Source organism: Plectrocnemia conspersa, unplaced genomic scaffold (genome assembly GCF_051122295.1).
Source record: "Plectrocnemia conspersa isolate PC_06_02 unplaced genomic scaffold, ASM5112229v1 ptg000001l, whole genome shotgun sequence".
Classification (NCBI taxonomy): domain Eukaryota; kingdom Metazoa; phylum Arthropoda; class Insecta; order Trichoptera; family Polycentropodidae; genus Plectrocnemia; species Plectrocnemia conspersa.
The window spans coordinates 24482501-24501785 of NW_028277165.1; the positions used below are offsets into that span (position 1 = coordinate 24482501).

At 32.2% G+C, this 19285-nt stretch overlaps 1 protein-coding gene across 6 annotated transcripts in view; it reads right to left on the reverse strand.

Moving 5' to 3' along the window:
* Positions 1–19285, reverse strand: part of LOC148239323 (diacylglycerol kinase theta) — a 53723-nt gene that overhangs the window by 16333 nt on the left and 18105 nt on the right. For all 6 annotated transcript variants that reach the window (XM_088188503.1, XM_088188479.1, XM_088188519.1 and 3 more), the window contains exon 2: positions 8560–8639. In XM_088188503.1, coding sequence (XP_088044629.1) covers positions 8560–8639 — 80 coding nt within the window. The remainder of the gene's footprint in view (positions 1–8559; positions 8640–19285) is intronic.

Consider the following 19285-nt stretch of genomic DNA (forward strand, 5'->3'; position numbering starts at 1 on the left):
TACAGCTCATTATCAATAGATGCTCGATCTAGCTCAATTTTTTGAATAATTTATACGTGAGATTAGGAAAATTTAAGAAAACCTAATCTGTGATGAGCAATCAGAATTAATTTTATATATAAATCACAGACACGATAGAAAACTTGAAATATGTTACGGTTTTTATGTGATTCGATAATTTTTTATGACTATACAAATTAGTACGATTTATCATATCTTAAATTTAAATTATACTGTACATTTTTTTTTGTACACAATTACTCAATTTAATTTCTCAGTTTTTTCTCATAAGGTTCCGTATTTCCGGATTATTGAATTTTTGATAAAATTATCGATTTCCAAAACAATTCCTATGAAAATATATTTAATTAAACTTGGTTAGTTTCGATTTATTAATATACTTGTTAAAGCTGAGTTTTGCAATATTGATTATACAATTATGAATATTGAAACAGTTTATATAACACTTTCTGTCTAAAAATCGTTACGTAGAGTTTTTTGTTAGTCATTTATTTTTTATAACTACTTTTGACTCGCTTCGTTAGGAATAAACATTGTAAAAAATGCCCAAAATATTAAATTTGAAAATTAATTTTGTGACGTTATCTTCTGATTTAAAATGTATTATTAGTTTCATTCTCGATTTTTTTTGTAAATTATAATCGCAGATTCTAACCGTATAATGATAAAATAGGCAATATTAGCATTTTACATCTAATAATCATATATTTGTGGCAACATCTTGTTACACATCTCTTACAATTTTTTTTAATCTGGAGACGGCTTCAATTTAACGTGAGCGTCCTAACGCTTCCTAAAATAATTTATTTTACTAATATATTTAAATTAAAAAAATGCTAAAACGTGCATTCTACGAATCAAGACTATAAATGTGACTAGAAAATTATTTATGACACATTGAATTATTTTAAAAACAGATTTTTTTCAAGACTTTTTAATTAAAGGGCATGAAATAATATAAAACGTTTATTCGGTTGTGAGCAGCCCTATGAAAATTTATTTCAGAAATTCAGAATTTAACTGCCCTTTCCGTTCCTTTGTGGATATCTCAAGGAAAGGGTGGATGTAAGAAAACCACGAACCACTGAACAGTTAAAGGAGAACATCAGATATTCCGACGAGCTTAATGGAAAATGCACTTGAAAGAGCGCAAATGAAATAAATTTTATTATTTTGAAAAAAAAGTCATAATTATTTAATACTTTTCTGACTTTATGCGTCACCTGTATATATATTTTACTCTATTCCGAAAAGATTTGGTATTATATTTACTCATAATCCTAGCCAAATAGTACTGCTGGTGATTTTATAATAATTTAGAATGAATTGGGTTATCCCATAAATAATTCTATATTTTATTATGTTTTTATTTCTTATTTTTATTTACAATTAATTTTCAACTTGCTCAAAGCTGAAGAATAAACCACCGTTTCATATTAATATAGCTTTAGAAACTGCGGAAAAGATGATACTCTGGCGGTGCCAGGTCAGAAAATTATGACACCTGGCGTTATCGTGATGTAAAATAACACCTTTTCTGTTGTTTTTCTTTAATGGATTGCTTTAGTCGGTCAAATTGTTGATAATACAGTTCCTTCGTGGTAGTTCTGTTTATTGGTAACAGTTCCTTCCACATCCCATCAAACGGACAATTGTAGGAAACATCATTGTGATAGAATGATAGGGAATCGTTATTGAGTTTTGACGGGCAAAAATAATGGACATTCTACAGTCTGCAGCAGAAAGTCATATAGCATATGTCAATAATACTGGATGATCCAATTCAAATTTTCTATATTGGCAGCACTGTAAATCAGATAGCTGTCAATAATCACGCGTGTTCTAAGTGTCAAATATTAGTGTGCAACAACACATTTACAAAATGGATCGCTTAACCACCGCTCAACGCGTTAAAATTGTTCAATTGTTCAACACAAATAACAATTCTGTAAGAATCATGTATCTACGGGAAGATTATGGCCAATTTCATGGTACTACTGAGAGAAAAAATGGAAGAGACTAGAAGGGTTGGAGATGGTGTAAGGCCTATGCATCGTCAGAATATTGCTGCTGTAAGTAAAGTGTGGTCGAAAACCCAGAAGTGTCGATTCGTCGGCGTTCGCAGCTCTCCTTATGAAAAATGCGCCAAATAACTCGCATTATTTCACATTTTGGTGACGTCAACTGGCCGCCAAGATTTTTATGGGGCCAAGTCATGTCTACGTCGACAAACCAGACACTTTGGATCATCTAAAAACCAACATGTCAAGTTATAGCCGAAATATCGCCTGAAATGTACGAAAGTTATCGAAATTATATCGAAAGGATCGGCTGCTGTCATAGGTCCAGAGGCGGTTATTTAATTTATATTGTTTTTCATAAAATGTTCGATTAATAAAAAATATCATTAAATTTGTGTATTTAAAAAAATATAAGATACGCTTCCAACAGAAAAACGCTAGGATGAAAATACGAATAAGATTCGAAGAATTTTAATGTTCGTGGGAATTTAACAAGTGCTTGATTCCAAAAAATGTAGCCAGATTTAAACTAGCTTATCATACAAAATACGAGTTCCAAAGGAGATATTGAAAGTGTAACTATTATAATATGACACTGGTTCTTGATCGACTAACGATGTAACGTTTCTACCGTACCCACAAAAGAGGTATAATACATATAGCACATACTAAATAGTCTTAATGGCTTCATGTGTCATGAATAAAAAGAAGGAAGAGCATCGGATCCAAATTTTAACACACTTGTAACACATTATAACTTGCGATAACATGTCACTCAAGTAACTAGTAAAAGTTAACTAAATTTTTTAAAACCGATTTGTTAGTCTACTAAAGCCTGCCGACCGTGATTTTGAATATACTCACAAAGGATTAAATTGAACAACATAGCAGGCGCCGAAACAACTGTGACAGGTGTTAAGTTTTTAATTTTTGTATTGTATTCTCTCTATTTATATATAGTATATATATTTAAAAAAATCAGAAAATGATGAAATTTTCTAAAGTATGGTGGGATTGAGCAAAATTTTTATATTACGTCGGTACACAAGTCGCCTCACGCCATTAGTATTTATAAAATATTTGAATATTTTCTGAACAGAAAGATACGAGTTATTTGGTAACTCCCTACCCCCACTAAAAAAATAATGCATTGTCACACTAAATAATTTATATTTATTAAAAAAGCAATTATTTTAGTTTGAACAAACGAAAAAATTGAATTTTCCCCTTTATTAAAACATCGAAACGACCACGCGGCGTTCGCGTGCATCGGTGTCAGAGGTCGCCGGGGGTTGGCGTGTTCGCGAGCACATTTGCGCGGGGCCCACGCGCACGAACCGCTTTGCGCCATTGCGATGCGCGCCGGCGACGTCTTCTTCTTTTTCTTCTGCCCGTTTTCCGTCGGCCGCATCTCGCATATTCCCTACGTTTAGTCTCAAACAGCCAGCGTCGGACGAAAAACACGATGCGGGGTGGGGGGTGGGAAAAACTAGCCGTAAAGCGCGTCGATTTTCGGCCATGGCCGCGCGCGGCGCACAATGGCGCTAATCGGACAAGGTCGTCGCATCCACGCGCCCTCGCACAATGAAAATTGTTACAATGTCTGAATCTCGAGCTTTTCGATATTGTAAAGACTATCAAATAATTGTTTGATCAAATACATTTTATAAAATATCGGGAAAAAATGTCGTTGAAATGTCAATTGTTCATGCGTTGACACTATTGGAAAACGCGACAATATAAAATTGACTGCTTTGGTTGTTTGTCAACAGAGCTTCAGTTTTATAACCAGTCTGTCCAACCTTACTGTACAAAGTCAATACATGCGGCCCGCGTCGCATTATCGCCAAAAAATAATATTACACATTGTTTCCTTCAGCGTTTTATTTAGGGTTCTATTATTTTTTTAGTTAATCTCATATTTTTTCTCACGTAACTTTTTCTGTGATGCACATATACATTTATTAGTAATATTTGACTCGTAGTTTGTGATTGACAGTCAAATACTGACAACGCAAATTGTCACGCTAAGCGATTTTCCTTATATTGAATTACAAAAAATATTATTTATTTATTTTATTAATTTATTTAGCTCACTGTTTATACACTAAGTAAATACAATCAAACGTACATGTCAAATACAATATAAATATAAACAGAATAAATACAAATACTTTAATATTATAATTTATTTCTCTATGCACGAAATTGTTTTTTTTATTCCATTAAAGAAACCATTTTCATTTTTATTTTTGCGGTTTGTCTTAGGAATATTGTTATACAAATTTACATATCCGTACAATATTCCCCTGGCCATACTCATTTTTTCCAATTCCAATCTTTCAATCATACTTCTATAACTAGTAAATCTATGTTTATTTAAAACTACTCTCATTGCCCTATATTGGGACATCGTCACATCTAATTTATTAAGCATACATATATAATATTATTGAATAATAATTTAAGTGGGGCAATATAATATTAAGGTGGATTATTTTTTTGTATTTATACTTAACATATTTCTCATCCTAGATTATGTACCTATTTTATACCAATTTTTTTAAAATATATTTCTAAAAATTTTTTTTTTAATCTATAATTACTTCTAAATATTTTATATTGTCAACTATTTCTATAAAAGAGTTAACTATAAATATTTTTATAGTTTTTAACCATCTTTCTATTATTCTTAATTTATTATTCAAGTTATTGTATCGAAAGCTCTCTTGAAATCCAAGAAAACTGCACCAATGATTTTGTTCGTATCCTTGTCCAACAACCAATCATTTATCACTACTTGTAATACAGTTCCAGTGAAATGTTTTTCTCTGAATCTCGACTGTGTTCACACAATATGTTTTGTGAATTAATAAAATCATTTAATTGTTCGATTACAACTTCTTCCATCACCTTTTCCATACAAGGCAACATGAAAATTGGTATCATTTACTCAAACTCTTGACTATTTTAGGCATAGGTATAAAAGTAGCAATCTTTACTAAATAATGTAATTTAGTTCCTAGTATTTCCCCTGTTTCTTGAATTATATATACATCTAATTCATCAGTACTGATTCCATTTTTTATTAACAAATTATGTTGTAAATTTCTTCTAAAGATACTGATTTATATTCTCCAAATTTTACATTAAATGTTTCATTATTGTATTGTACTAATTTATTGAATTGAGGTTTTGAATTCACAATATCTTCTATACTCTCAATTTTTTCTACTATCATATGATGATCTTTATATATTATATATTTCCATCAATTTCCATATTTATAATGTCGTTTTTCTGAGAAGGATTAATTCATTTTTTTATCGTTTTCCGCATCTTATTCGGGTCAACTTTTATTTCATCTATCGACTTTTAATACCATTTTTAGCTATTCTTAATGCTTTGATTACTATATTTCTACGTTGTTGGTTTGTGTACCATTTTTCATTTAAAACTTTTTATTCTACTTTAAAGCATATTTAACATCACCATTAAACTACGGTTTTGAGTTGAATCGATATTCTGTTCTAAAATTACATTGACTTTTTATTTTGCTATCCACAATATTCTTAAAAATATTGTTCCATATCATATTAACATATATGTTATCTACATTCCAGTCACATTTTTGTGTAATAATTTTGTATTGAATGTCAAGGTTCTCCTTACTGTTATCTTCGATTATAATGGTATAACCTACTACAAGTTACTCTTATTACTATTCTTTAGAAATAAGTTTATCAATTATAAATGTATTATTTATAATGATGATCATACTCCAACTTTATGGTAGCTGAAGAATTTCTTACATGAATATTTACCGGGATTTATGTGGTTTTGGCATTTTTAAAATTTAATAAATTTAAACTATTAAGAGAGTTCTGCAAAGCTATGCACTAGGCGTCAGCTAATGATTGATTAACTATCATCAGTAGTTCCAATTAAGGGCACGACTAAGTCTGTTGATTTGTATGAAGCGGTAAAAGTAATATTAGCAAGATTTACCATAACGAGCTACAGCTATGACTAGAAAAAAGAAAGGACTAAAAATACTATTAGATAACGATGCAAAACATTAAGAAAATTATATATGTTTATTGACTTTAAAAATTGACAATTATATAAACATCGTCATTAACACAAAACATTTTATAATATTAAAAGAATAAAATAACCGGCAGTATTAAGTTTATAAAACTTTAGGAGTTGCGTACTTTACTGCGATTTTGAGTCGATATAAAATGCTTATAAATTTCTATAATTTAGTGTTTTATGAACTCTGTACTAGAAGTTGAAAATGGCTAATTTAGATTTTTTAGTGAATAGCATAGCATCTGAAATTATGTCATTTCTAGAATAAGAAGAATAACTTAATTCCCTTTACCACGTCTGAACAAAGCAGCGAATAATATGCGACATTAAATAATATTATTTCACAGGTCTTTGTGAATAACTTTTCAGATCTTACGAAAACACCAACTGCATTTCAGTATATTTACTACTTCATTCTTAGTCGAGATCGACACTTACAAATGGAATATATCGAGTTGAAATCAGATATGCAAATATTTATTAAAGCGTCTTTATTGACTTTTATAAATTGTATTTAAAGAAAAAATATATTGCTTATTATTGGTAATATAATATGTACTATACTGTATTTGTAAGTAAAATTAAAGTTAAACTTGACAATTTTTTGTTGGGCAGAAGGTTCAAAAGATTGTAGACCCTTGATATAGTTTTGTGGAGGGCCGATTTATTTACTATGGCAAAAAATTTTGGTAACACCAACGTTTGGTGGATCTCGACGGAAAGACAACGACCGGTGGCGCCTCGTCCGCTGTATATAATTTCTATATAATTTCCATTCGTCCGCCAAAATATGATGCAAAAGTAATGTATAATTATAGTGCTAACGATTTTAAAAAAATTATTTGAACTAATCAATAACCAATTTCGTTATGTTTAACCACAAAAATATAAATGATTTGCTGAATTAAATACGTTACTCCAAACTGGGCAAGCTATTTATATACAATTTATATGCACTTTTTCTGTTAGATATTGGTATTAAGACTGCAATAGCGGCAAGCTGTTTCGGCTCGTGTTTTGTAACATGTTTAGTAAATTTATGCTTGGAATACAAATGTACGCAAATATTTGAAGCGTTGATTCCATGTTTTAAATGTTATATTATAATATTTTTTGTTTCATTTTCATTGATTTTATTTTGGATTTGATAAAATAAGCATTTAAGTTTTTTAAGGTTTTTAACTATCTAAACTCTGCAGATATGACATATGTATGATATATACAATGAATTCATACAATCTTATTTAGGGTTAATTATTTTATTGAAATTTTCCTGAAGTTTAACTATAACTATAAGTTTGAAACGATATAAGTCAAGTGAATCAACACGTATATTTTAAGTTAAAGACAAATGGCACTACTACTTTTTTTTAACAAGAAGTAAAAATGTTGACTGTATTCATGAATCTATTTTACTGTTTCTGTTAATATCAGCAGTGCATTTAAAGGAGCTCTCTGATAGCAGAAGATTGAAACAGATAAAAACAGATACTGTAGAAACTATAAAATGTATAATACTATTTATATTGAATTTGAGTCATACTAAATATAAAGCCATTTCGGCAAAGTTTGTTAGCAAGGTAAAGGTTTTATTTTTGAAATTTTAAGTCATTATTTTTGTCAGAACATATCTCAAAAATTAGTTGTATAAGCCAACTGAAGAGGATTTCACACGTAATGTGTGAAACCACGTAATACGTTGTAAGTTTAAGGAGTGCTAGTGCCGGAACGATTGACATTTTTATTTATTTAACTTGAAGTTCTTGAATGATTTGCAAATATTTATGTTAAAAACATTTAAGGCAAGTACTATTTTATTTATATTTTTTACATGTGAACATAGTGTACCTATATATATATATATGTATTCGCTTGTAAACGCGCGGTTATTAATGCGCTATAAGGGCCGAAAAACGACACCCACAAAATCTATGTTCAGATAGGTTAATTCCAGAAATAAATTTTCTAATGACGCGCGAGCGAAGCGCGATTTTGTACGCGAGGTCAGATTGAAAAGTTTAGAGACTCGATCGGCAGTACTTTAAATATTACTAATATAAAAACACCGTTCGGGTGCCATTTAGTTACAGGCGCTTGCGTTCCTAAATCATCTAACCATTTTTTTGCGTTTATATGTACTATTTTAATCGGATCATTGTTAGAAGTTGTTTCATATATTATATGTATATTTATATAGTAATAATCGGTACTTAAATATAATGATCTATTTGTGTTAAAATGTAATTATTAGAGACATATTTTGAGCAATTTGCTAAAATTGTAAGTTTTTGAAAAAATATGTTTTTAGCTCATTTCGAGATTTTGCCACAAAAATATCAAAAAATGGTGAAATTGGGAAAAATAGTAGCTCAAAATACACGTCTCTAGTAATTGTGTTGTAATATAAATATATAATAGTTACCTTGATAAGACTAGGGGCGATGCTGGAGCAAGCTGTTACAACTTGACTGACACAACGCTCGTGAACAATGAAGTTGCAAACTGAAAAAAACAAAAAACAAACATCAATATTATTTAATAAAAATAATAAATACATAAAAAACATCAGATTTATTAAGTTACATTCTCAATTTTAGGTGTACATTAAAACTACAGAAAATAATTTGCTATTCTTAAGACATTGCTCCAAACGACTATCATCTATTTAAATCCCTCAAAGAGTTTTTAGGTGTAAAAAACGATATTATATTTTGATATCTTCTTAATTTCAAAATTGCAGAAAAAGAATATATAATTTAGTAAAAGTATTTAATTTTTAACTCATTTAACCCGCACATTTACAGATACATTTAAATTTAATGTACGATAGAGCCCCCAATAACACGGTAAATTGGGGACGTGCGAATGTTATGTGTGAGCGAACTAAAGAGAGGATATCTCAGCACACGCGCCTGATTCGTACGTACGTATTGCAAAAAATTGTATGAGTATTTTCTAGTCCCCAACTACACGAGCCCAAATAACACTTCCCAAATTTACCGTGTTATTGGTGTGGTATCTAAAGGCTTACGCCTATTGAGCATTTTAATTAAATTTTTGCATAGTTACTCTGTCCCATTTCAGTTACACTTAAGGACCCTGAAGAAAATATAAGCAACATAGAAATACAAAGCCTATTCACCTGTTGCATCCGCTTAATTATACACCTGATAAAATTATCTATATAATTCGTATCCTAAAATTGTAATCACATCAAACTAACAACTACACTCATATCGAATAAAACTTTTTTAAAGCGTTGAATACATATTCAAACAATTTTCCGAATTGTGTTTTCCGACAGGCACTCACACTTGCGCGTAAGTGTGTCACACGGACGCACGGCTTCGAGGCGCTGGTTGGCATCGCGCGAGAATGCAACAATTTATCGACAGTGTATGTGTGTGGAAAGGGTCGCAGGGTGTGTGTGTGTGTATGTGGGGCGCGGCGCTGACGTCACTGGCACCCGTGACGTCAGAGGGCCGGTGCACTACACACGGCCGCGACTAGAGCTATCGCCGGCGACATCGCTCGCGTGCACCTAGCCGCCGCGGACGGTGCTTTGACCCCGCGGACACGTAGGCGGCCCTGCAAATGGGTCAAGGATCGCAAAAGTCAAAATCGAAAATTGTTAGGCGAGGCTGGAAAGATTGAAGGGGCGACGGTGACGACGGGTCATCAGTTAGGGGTGCTGTAGGAGCGCTTTTATCAAGTAGTATTGTTAAACTCCATTGAAGGATCACTCGCAGAATAAAAATACGATTTGAGGGTAGCAGGAAAATCATGTGAAGTAGTATAAAGATTTTTAGATAAGATCGTAGAAAAAAGTTGGTAGACCCAGATAGAGGTGGATACATTTAGAAAAATCAAAGTTCACAATTGTAAGATTGTAGCTATTGAAATAATAATATAATTTAGATGCTTATGATTTCAACATGGCTTTCAAAATATACATGAATTACGTGCATATTTTCATTTTAAAATAAACTATATCTCACATGCCATTGCGGTTAAATTGTGTGAATGAACACGTGCATATCAGTGTAACGGTTTTCAACTGCTAGTAATTGCCATTAAGATAACAACTGTATATTTTAGTGTCAAAGAATTTTACAGTAAATATTAGAAAATGTAAGGATTCGGAATACGTATTTAAATCAGATTTACAATCGCTTGTATACTTATAAGATCAGCGTTAGTCCGGATGGTGTAGAATTTACGTCTGCGCTTCCAATCTCGAATGCAGAAAGGGTTGCTGTATCCCAGATTGAAATGTGGAAGTCGTACACCAAATAATCTAATTAAACCTAAATTTAAACTAGTACATGTGACCAGCAGCGGCCCGTTTAATCTTCCCGTAACATGAACAGATTAAGCTCAGGATCCCGAGGTTGAAATTTCGCGGATACAGACGTGTTGCTTTGTTCCTCCAGAGAAGTTATTATGGCAGAAAATGTACGTCAAATGTTTATTTCTCGTTAGGTTTGCGAGAGAGCTTTTTAGCTTCAATGGCCAGAGACAATGTGAAGTTTAAAGTATCGATTGCAACACCTCCCGACGTTCGTTAGACTGTATGACTAGAAAAAATATTACTGATTTTTCCATATGTGCAAGTATGTATAATTGTTTTGATATACGTAACAGTAAATAAATTGCAGCATCAATAGTAGTATTTTTTAAAACTTTAGTGGCACTACATATTAGTAACGTCAACAGTTATTTTTTAACGAATTTGTTATCCTATATATTTATTCAATCGGTATCTGAATTTCTTCTATATATATTCTTTATTACTCCTTTGAGCAATTTTTATAGCTATATTTTCTCCTTCCCTTAGTTAATAAGAATAGCACGTTAGAAGATGCCCAGTAGTATCTTCCTACACTTGTTCTACTATTCTCAATATATATGTGGTTTAGTTTTGTTAGTAGTGTAAGCTTACATGTTATTTTATTAGATGATTAGTAGAGCTTATTACAATATATTTATACGTTTAAATTGTTAATTCCTTAGCTAGTTTATTATGGCGTACTTTTAGTCATTTTATCTAGTTTGCGTACATATTTTTCTATCAAAGTTAACACTTTCGCACTTGCAGTCTCTGGAAATGAATCGGGTTGGAATATATCAAAAAGCGTTAACAAATATACTGAGAGCTTTGTTTTGGAACTTTTGTTTTTTCTGTGTGTCCATACTAGCATCATAGAATTTTATTTTCTTATACAGCTTACGAAACTAGAATCCCAGTTGCTTCCTTTTGTTCCAGATGTGAGTCCCCAAGTCAAGGTTAATCCCAAAGTATTTAGCACTGGTTGATGTTTTCGCTTTGCCAAGACCTTTGGAAGTGTCCCTGTTTAGCGTGAATGTAACATAAAGAGATTTGTTTGCTTTGATCCTCCATTTCCAGAGCTTGTATCTTAATAAAAATATCTTGTAAACTCTTTGCTGCTACTTTCGGCTCTACGTCTGATGCCATAATATTTGTATCGTCTGCAAAAGTTGCTATTCTTGAGTCCTTCGCATATGGTAGGTCCGCTGTGATTAGCAGATACAGTACTGGTCCCAGAACACACTTAAAAAAAACGGGTACAAGCCCGTGGTAACTTGAAAGTGTAAAAAATAAATTATGAGGAAGTTGTCGCTTGATTTTATAGATTAGCACTTTGTCAAATGCTTGCGTATTTTTTCACCTCCATGTCCGTGTTGGATGATTGTTTTCTTAAAACCAAATTAGTGATTAGGACTGATTTTTCTTTTTACAATTTTAGGCTGCAGCATTCTTTTTAATATTAGTCTTTCAAATATTTTTTACATTATCGGTATGATGTGACGTCATTTGGCCTTTTTCCAGGTTTTAGTAGTAGAATTATTTGAGCCACCTTCCATTGGGCTAGGAAGTTGTCGAGCCTGATTTTTGCGTTATATAAAATATGGCCTTTATTGCTAGTTCCTTCACAATTCTTCCATTTATCAAGTGACTTTTTAGTGCATAGTTTATTATTAGTAATAGATTGAACCTTTTTAGGATTGAAGTTCCTAATTGGTAAGTCAAGTTGACGAGGTTCTCTATCTAATTTTCCATATCAGTTAAGTCATTGCGTTAAGAGTTCTGCAAATGTTTAGCTTTTTCCTTATTTTACTTAAATAGTCTGATGGTATGAATTGTTGAGGATTTTTATTCTATTTGTAACTTTCCATTAAGAGTAATCTGTAGCTTTTAGATGGATTGATTTAGTTTTGTTTTATCATTGGGTGATCTTGTTATAGTTAATATAGTTTTTTTATGTGGTGATACAAGTATGTTCTCTAAACACATATGTATACTATTTAATTCGGATTTATTGGTTTTATAGTGTACATGTGTTTTAGCTTTCGGTTTTCAACTAAACATATGTAGTGTTTATCGAGTTGCGAGAAAGTCAATAGCATCGTTAAAGCATTTATTATGCGGAAAAAGATGACGCAGTTTCCGCTGCACGCTAGTTCTATCCTCTTGGCCTTAACAATTATACATATGACTTGGTCTTAACAACTAAATCAGTGGATAATATTTTAATACTACATATTACACAATTATGTAATTCCTAATATATTTTAATTCAAATCTTAAAACAGTCTTGCTTAAAAGAACATACATTAAAAAACAGAAAAAGCATACCGATAATGCCCAGCTACTAACAGAAAGACTACGATGAAACAAATTGATTATATTATTTTCAAAAATCTCACAACTCTGGGGTCGTTTATACATTTTGGCTGTTTTGATCATAGACGTCCAGGACAACACCATTTTAGATAAAATGAAATGCTTCTACAGTCAAGCGGTATTCGTAGCGTTAAGAGGCAACGAGATGAACGATCGAATAGTTTTTCAGTTTTGCGTACTCCTCCGTCCGACACAAGAAAAGGACATCATCCATTGTCGCGTGTGCAACAGTCAGACTGGAGATAAGTGGCAGACGGCGACGTTTCCCGGTAAAACAACGACAATGCTCCATCGTTGAGCATAATGAAAAGCGGCCGTTATAATATTTGTTACGCCCTGTCGAGTGATGCACAAATAGCGGCTCGCTACTGTTCAAACAGTGGCTAAATGTGGAAGTACTGCCGCTTCTGCTGCACCACTACTCTCTCTTGTCTTGCCTTGTTTGCGCTCTAACGACGTGTCAAAGGCACAAAACGCCGTACTTTCCGGTAAAGACGATAGTCTACATCCAGATGACTGGGTGTGAAAATTCGCATATCTACCGTTGTGACATAACAGGCCCTAGTCAAATACATTACAACTGCGTAATAATCAACACCTACGAGTATCTATTGCGACAGCACAAATCGGGGAATCAGTGGTTTTAAACTATTTATAATATAGCGTTCAATCACTATGTGACTAAGGTTGTTTTTATTCTAAAAGCGTTTCTGCTGCAGAATTCGAACGCACAGTAATTGATTATCACCCAGTTCACTGATCCGACTTGGAAATTAAAAAACGCCACCGAATGCTGACGGATTCGACTTGTTTTTTCGGCATATTGTACTCATTAATAGATATTCTAGGAAGAAATCTCAATAATTAAATGAGTAGTTACGACGTTGTACTACATTTATGAGAATAAAAATATCTGTATATATTTAGGATAATTTGCCCAAAGCTGTTACGAAGTCATCAAATGTAAATAAAAAATGAGCACTGCTCCATATTAGTGTAGTATGATTAGGGTTGCAATACTGGTAGTACCGGTATTGGGGCAAAAATAGACCTTCGGTATTACAAAATGAGATACCGTTAATACAGAAAATATTTTTTTATTTCTTAAGTAGTTTTATCGGGATAGAATATCAAAGTAGAATAATATTATCCCTTTAGTCCAAGAGGGCCGAAATATCAGCCCAATCTACTTCGCACCGACTGATATTTCGGCGCAATCTTAAAAAATTCAACATGTTCGATTTTTTTGTATATACGCGACGTGTTAACATAAAAGGAATACATTTGCTTTATCTCAATCAAATCTAATGGTACCTAGTGGTTCCCAGTAATTATGATATGTAACAGAGACCATGCCCTTTTTATGATAGGGATGGCTGGCGAAGTGAAAAAAGCAGGTATTGCATACACGAATTTTTTTTTACTATTTGTACATATTTTTACCTAAATAGTCGACGGATATGCTTCACTACACATTTATGTTAAATATTAGCAATATTTTTTTTAAAAAGGTAATGAAATGTTTTTTTAAAAAAAAATCTTGTTCATTAAAAATAATGCAATATTTCTTTTTACTGTTACCAACTAAAGATAGGTTGTTTTTTTCTGTTACCAACTAAAAATAATATAAAATAATTAATAATTAAAATGTATTTACAGGGCTTAAAAATATAGCTTATGTTAAGTAAAATTGTCTGGGACAGAGAAATGACCGTACCTTTTTTATGATAGGGATGGCTGGCGAATTGAAAACAAAAGCAGGTATTGCATACACGAAATTATTTTTAATATATTTACATTTTTATCTACATTCAGACATATTTTTAACCAAATAGTCTACGAAATAATCATCAATCGTATCAATTATATGTATGTTTTAAAAAAAAGGTATTGCTAGGTTCTTTTGGATAATCATAACTGACAAAAAATAATGAGTATTATATTTTATCTGGTATTTTGTCAAAGACGATGTTGTCTTAGAGTTATTGTTTTCAAAAAAAGAAGGATTTGATGCCCGAATTTTCAAAAATATTATTTTTTATAATTATTTAAGTGTTTTAATTAAAATATTAAATATATCGAAACAATATGCTGGGGTATTCGAATTGAATCACATGGTGAATCATGCGAGGGGTACTTGGATTACTTTTACGGTCAATTAATTAAAGTAATCATATGTCAATACCGATAATACCGGTATTGATTTTTTCTTTCTTTCTGTAATACCGGTATTATTACAATCCCTACGTATGATGTACGGCATAAGAAAATAAGACGGCAGGTATTATTCGATCCATAAAGATATTTGGCTCAAGCCTTTTAGGCTCTATATGGTTAATTTGGCCACGCATTGTAAATGTACATAATTTGAACGAATAACGGTATTTAAAAAACTAAGGTCATATAATTGTTAGACGCAAAATAATGTGTTTTACTTGAATATAATAAAATGTGACGAGTACAATTTATTCAAGTTGAATAAATTTTTATATATTTTTTTAACAATAATTGAATGAATGGCATCAATTATATAAGTAGTCGGAAATACATGAGCCTGTACAATCAATTGAATTCATAAATAGATTGCGTATCCTTGAATACCCACATTTTTAAAATAGAAAACGTTACAGCCACTAGCGTAACCAGGGAGAGGGAGCGGAACAGTTGCCCCGGGCGTAATCCGGAGGCGAGACTTGAAATGTATAAAATTAAAAATAATATTAGTGGTTTCTATAGTTAAGAACAAATGACACATGCATATTTACAAAGTTGTTCACAACAGAAGAAGATGCATATATTGCCGAATAAGAGAGCTTACATGACGGTTAGGGTTATAAAAGGTTTAATTTTAAATTGTTTAACAATGGTTCAACTCATCATTAATACGCTGTTGTGCATGAAAGTTTTCTTATTGAAATACAATATAATTTTGCTGGTGTTATTTTATTGACTATAACAACAATTGCCACTGAGACATTGGCAGAAGCCGTTAACAATATTCCAACTACATTAAATATACATTTTACTTCGATCATTATGCTAGTATGTATTAGCTAATCGCATTTACGTAATTCGATCTAGCTTAGTTATCACCATTAGAAATTAAAAAAATGTTTTAGGACTGTTCTAAAAAAACATTCAATAAAAATAGCATCGTAAAATTATTTTTTTGAGAAATTGTTGAAAATAGTGGCAGATTATAACATGTTGTGAAACACGTGTTCATGGTTATTATTATACATAAAATCATAGGTTTAATCGTCTCAATCGAAGCTACTTGAAGAACCAAGACTAGAAAAAAATTTAACATAATAAGATTGTTTGGCAATGATGAATATAATAAGTGTTTCGACGTTTGCAAGGTAGTCCGTAAAGCATTATGTCACATTTCCTATTTTATTTTATTAAATAATTAGGGATCGAAGAAAATTGTGCTATTTCGGATATTATTATAAAGTATTTGTGGTACTCAATATTTTTTTTAAAGAAAAAACTTTCTTTGCAGAAGAAAGAAGTACATTTAACTTTTATTAATTATTGTTTATACGTGCTAAAAGTAATTACAAAATCAAAAAAGTATTGATAACCTACAAGTTTTATATAACGCAAACGTAAAGGGCGCACCTAGCTACGCCACTGGTTACAGCACTCACAACATTTAATACATCGCTTCAATGGCTATTTCTAGAATAAATTTCAATATCAATGGAGAGGTTCACTGGTTAATCGAATCTTTGTTGTTATATAATAGTTTTAGGCTAAATTTGTACATAAATATAAAACAGTTACATAAGCCTTAATTGCGGCGATTCAGAATTATTCCAGTCGGTGGTCAACAAGGGTGAGTGACGAATTTCGATATCATTCATAAATAAACATCGCAATGAACGTAGATATACAAAAATACAGACAGATGTTGTATTTTTAAAGAGAGACACAAGTTATTACGTAACTAAAAATATTAATCGAATTGATTTGATACTACGTAATATTTTTTAAAGGCGAAATTTACCATTTTATTTACCAACATAAATGAGGAGATATATAAAAAATATTTATTGTCGCAGAACAGAGAAGTTAATAGTTACAGATAAAACTAAAAATTTCAGCATTTTTAAAATACGTAATTTAATACTAAGTAAAGACTAAAAGTTTTTATAGCATATAATATAATACATATATCTATAATATATTATATAATATTAAAAAAAATATAAAATACATCTGAGATGCAGACGACACTTTTCAGAGTTATGGTATTACTAGTGGCAATTTAGATTTTTTTCTACATTGGTCAGTAAGTAAGTTCAGCAAATATTATTTTTTTAACATATGCAAATTTGTATATATGGGTATAATATGCACTATTGTTATTCATATGGATAAAAAAATCTAGTGACGTGCCATTTGACCTTATGACACATAATAAAGAACTTTCAACGGTTCAACATCTATGTTTGTCAGTCCAGTAAATATTATTTTTTGGACATATGCAAGTGTGTATAGATGAGTATATTACACAGAAAAATATAAAATTGACATATTTATATAAAGTGATGTGCCTTTTGATCTTATGACACATAATGAAGAACTTTTCAACGGTTTAACACCAATAGTTAAGAGCTTAAAGCTTAAACTCTACCGTGTCCTTTGTACTCAGAGGTTTGTGTAATAGATAGATTCAACTTAAATTATGTTCTTATACATCTATTCCCATTTCCCATCTGATATAAATAAGTCTTTCAAATTCAAAAGAAGGTAGTTTCCTCTGTATCTGGCATGTTCAATGACCATCCAAATCAATGGGACAGACATTGAGAAAAAATATGCTTATTCTCTCCCAAGCTTATATATGTATATATTCAATAACGGTCAATGACATTTAACTATGGTGGTATTTTATGACTGCATTTATTTTTTAGATGTATATTTATTAAAAACATATATAGTAACAAAATTATATTTTGGGTATTTAAAATTGCTATATGATTGCAGTTATCAAAAATATTCCGATACGTTATTTATGAAAAGTGGAAATGCATATTGGTAACTCTGCGAAGTGGGAGGTGATGGTGAGGTTGAGTGGAGTGGAGTGGAAGGGGGTGAAAGCGTATCGGATGCTATTTTTAGATATTCATTGTATAATGTGGAGACTTTATGTAGGTCGTGAGGTAGCTGTGGGGGGCAGAGACCCGAAGCCTGGGAGCGCGGGGAGCGGCGGGGCGAAGGCCGGGGGTGCAGCTGAATGGGCCCTGGCTGGTGCAACGACCCGGTGCCTGTGACCTACATAGGCCCCCATTGATCAGAGGGTTTCCCGTTCATGCTGGGGGCGCAGGAGCACCCCACGTGCGTCATGCGTCACAACGGCCCTCCCCGCCGACCCTGTCCCCCGTGGCCCCGGTGAAATGCACCGCCCTGGGAGCCTCAAGCCTTCGGCCACCTCTGGTTGTGCCCGCCTAGGCCGTGTGCACAAAAGCACCCGAACAAATACCATAGGTCGAGGCCTGGTCGGTCGGATTTGATTGCGAACGTATTTATGTAATTCGAGCCACGCGATAAACTTGAAACGTTGATATTAATCGGCATGACGAATGTTTTTCTCTCTCGGTGAGAGGAAAAACGCAAGCGAGTCATTGACGTGCAACAGGCGAAGAAAGTTTTCTTTCGAGCGCGGCTGGTGTGGCTTTGTTCTTTCATGACTGACACATGGTTTCCCTCGACTCGTGCTTGCTTTGTTGTGGCTCGTTTATAAACCGGTTAGTAAAGAGTGCCTTTATTAAATCCTTTATATAAGTATATTATGACCAGGGACGTCATTTAGGGAGAGGGGCAGGTGGGGGATTGTGTTTTTCATCCAATAAAATTTGTTTGTATTTCTGCTGTGAAATTTTATCATGTGTATTTTTATTATGTAACCTTTATATTATATTATATATGTTACAGTGAATGTGTATGTGTTTATTACTATAATTATATATAATATAATGTATGTTATATTTAAATATGTGGTGCATTTAAAAGCAGACCACACATTTGAAAAAAATGGTATAAGGAGTGAAAGGTAGGCAGCACCGAGAATGGACACTTGAAAATTGAGCATACGACATTTGATTCGATAAATACAACCCTCAGATAAGCTAACGTTTGTAATTATAATTAATAGGGCTGCGGAATCGATTGATGTTTTTCCAAATTTATGCATGTGTATAAATTTATTAGGCAAAATTGATAAAATTAATGCACACAACTTTTAGGCCTTTTCAAAACGTATTCATGTTTAATATATTTTTAATCTGTCAAATGTCAAGCTAAGGGACAAAGACATAAGTCGGCGATTATTGCCTAAAAGAGCTGGTTTCTCCCAGTAACTTTAAAAATAGTGTTCTTAATTTTTAAAGTGTCTTGGAGATAAAAATTAGTGATTATTATATAATTTTAATTT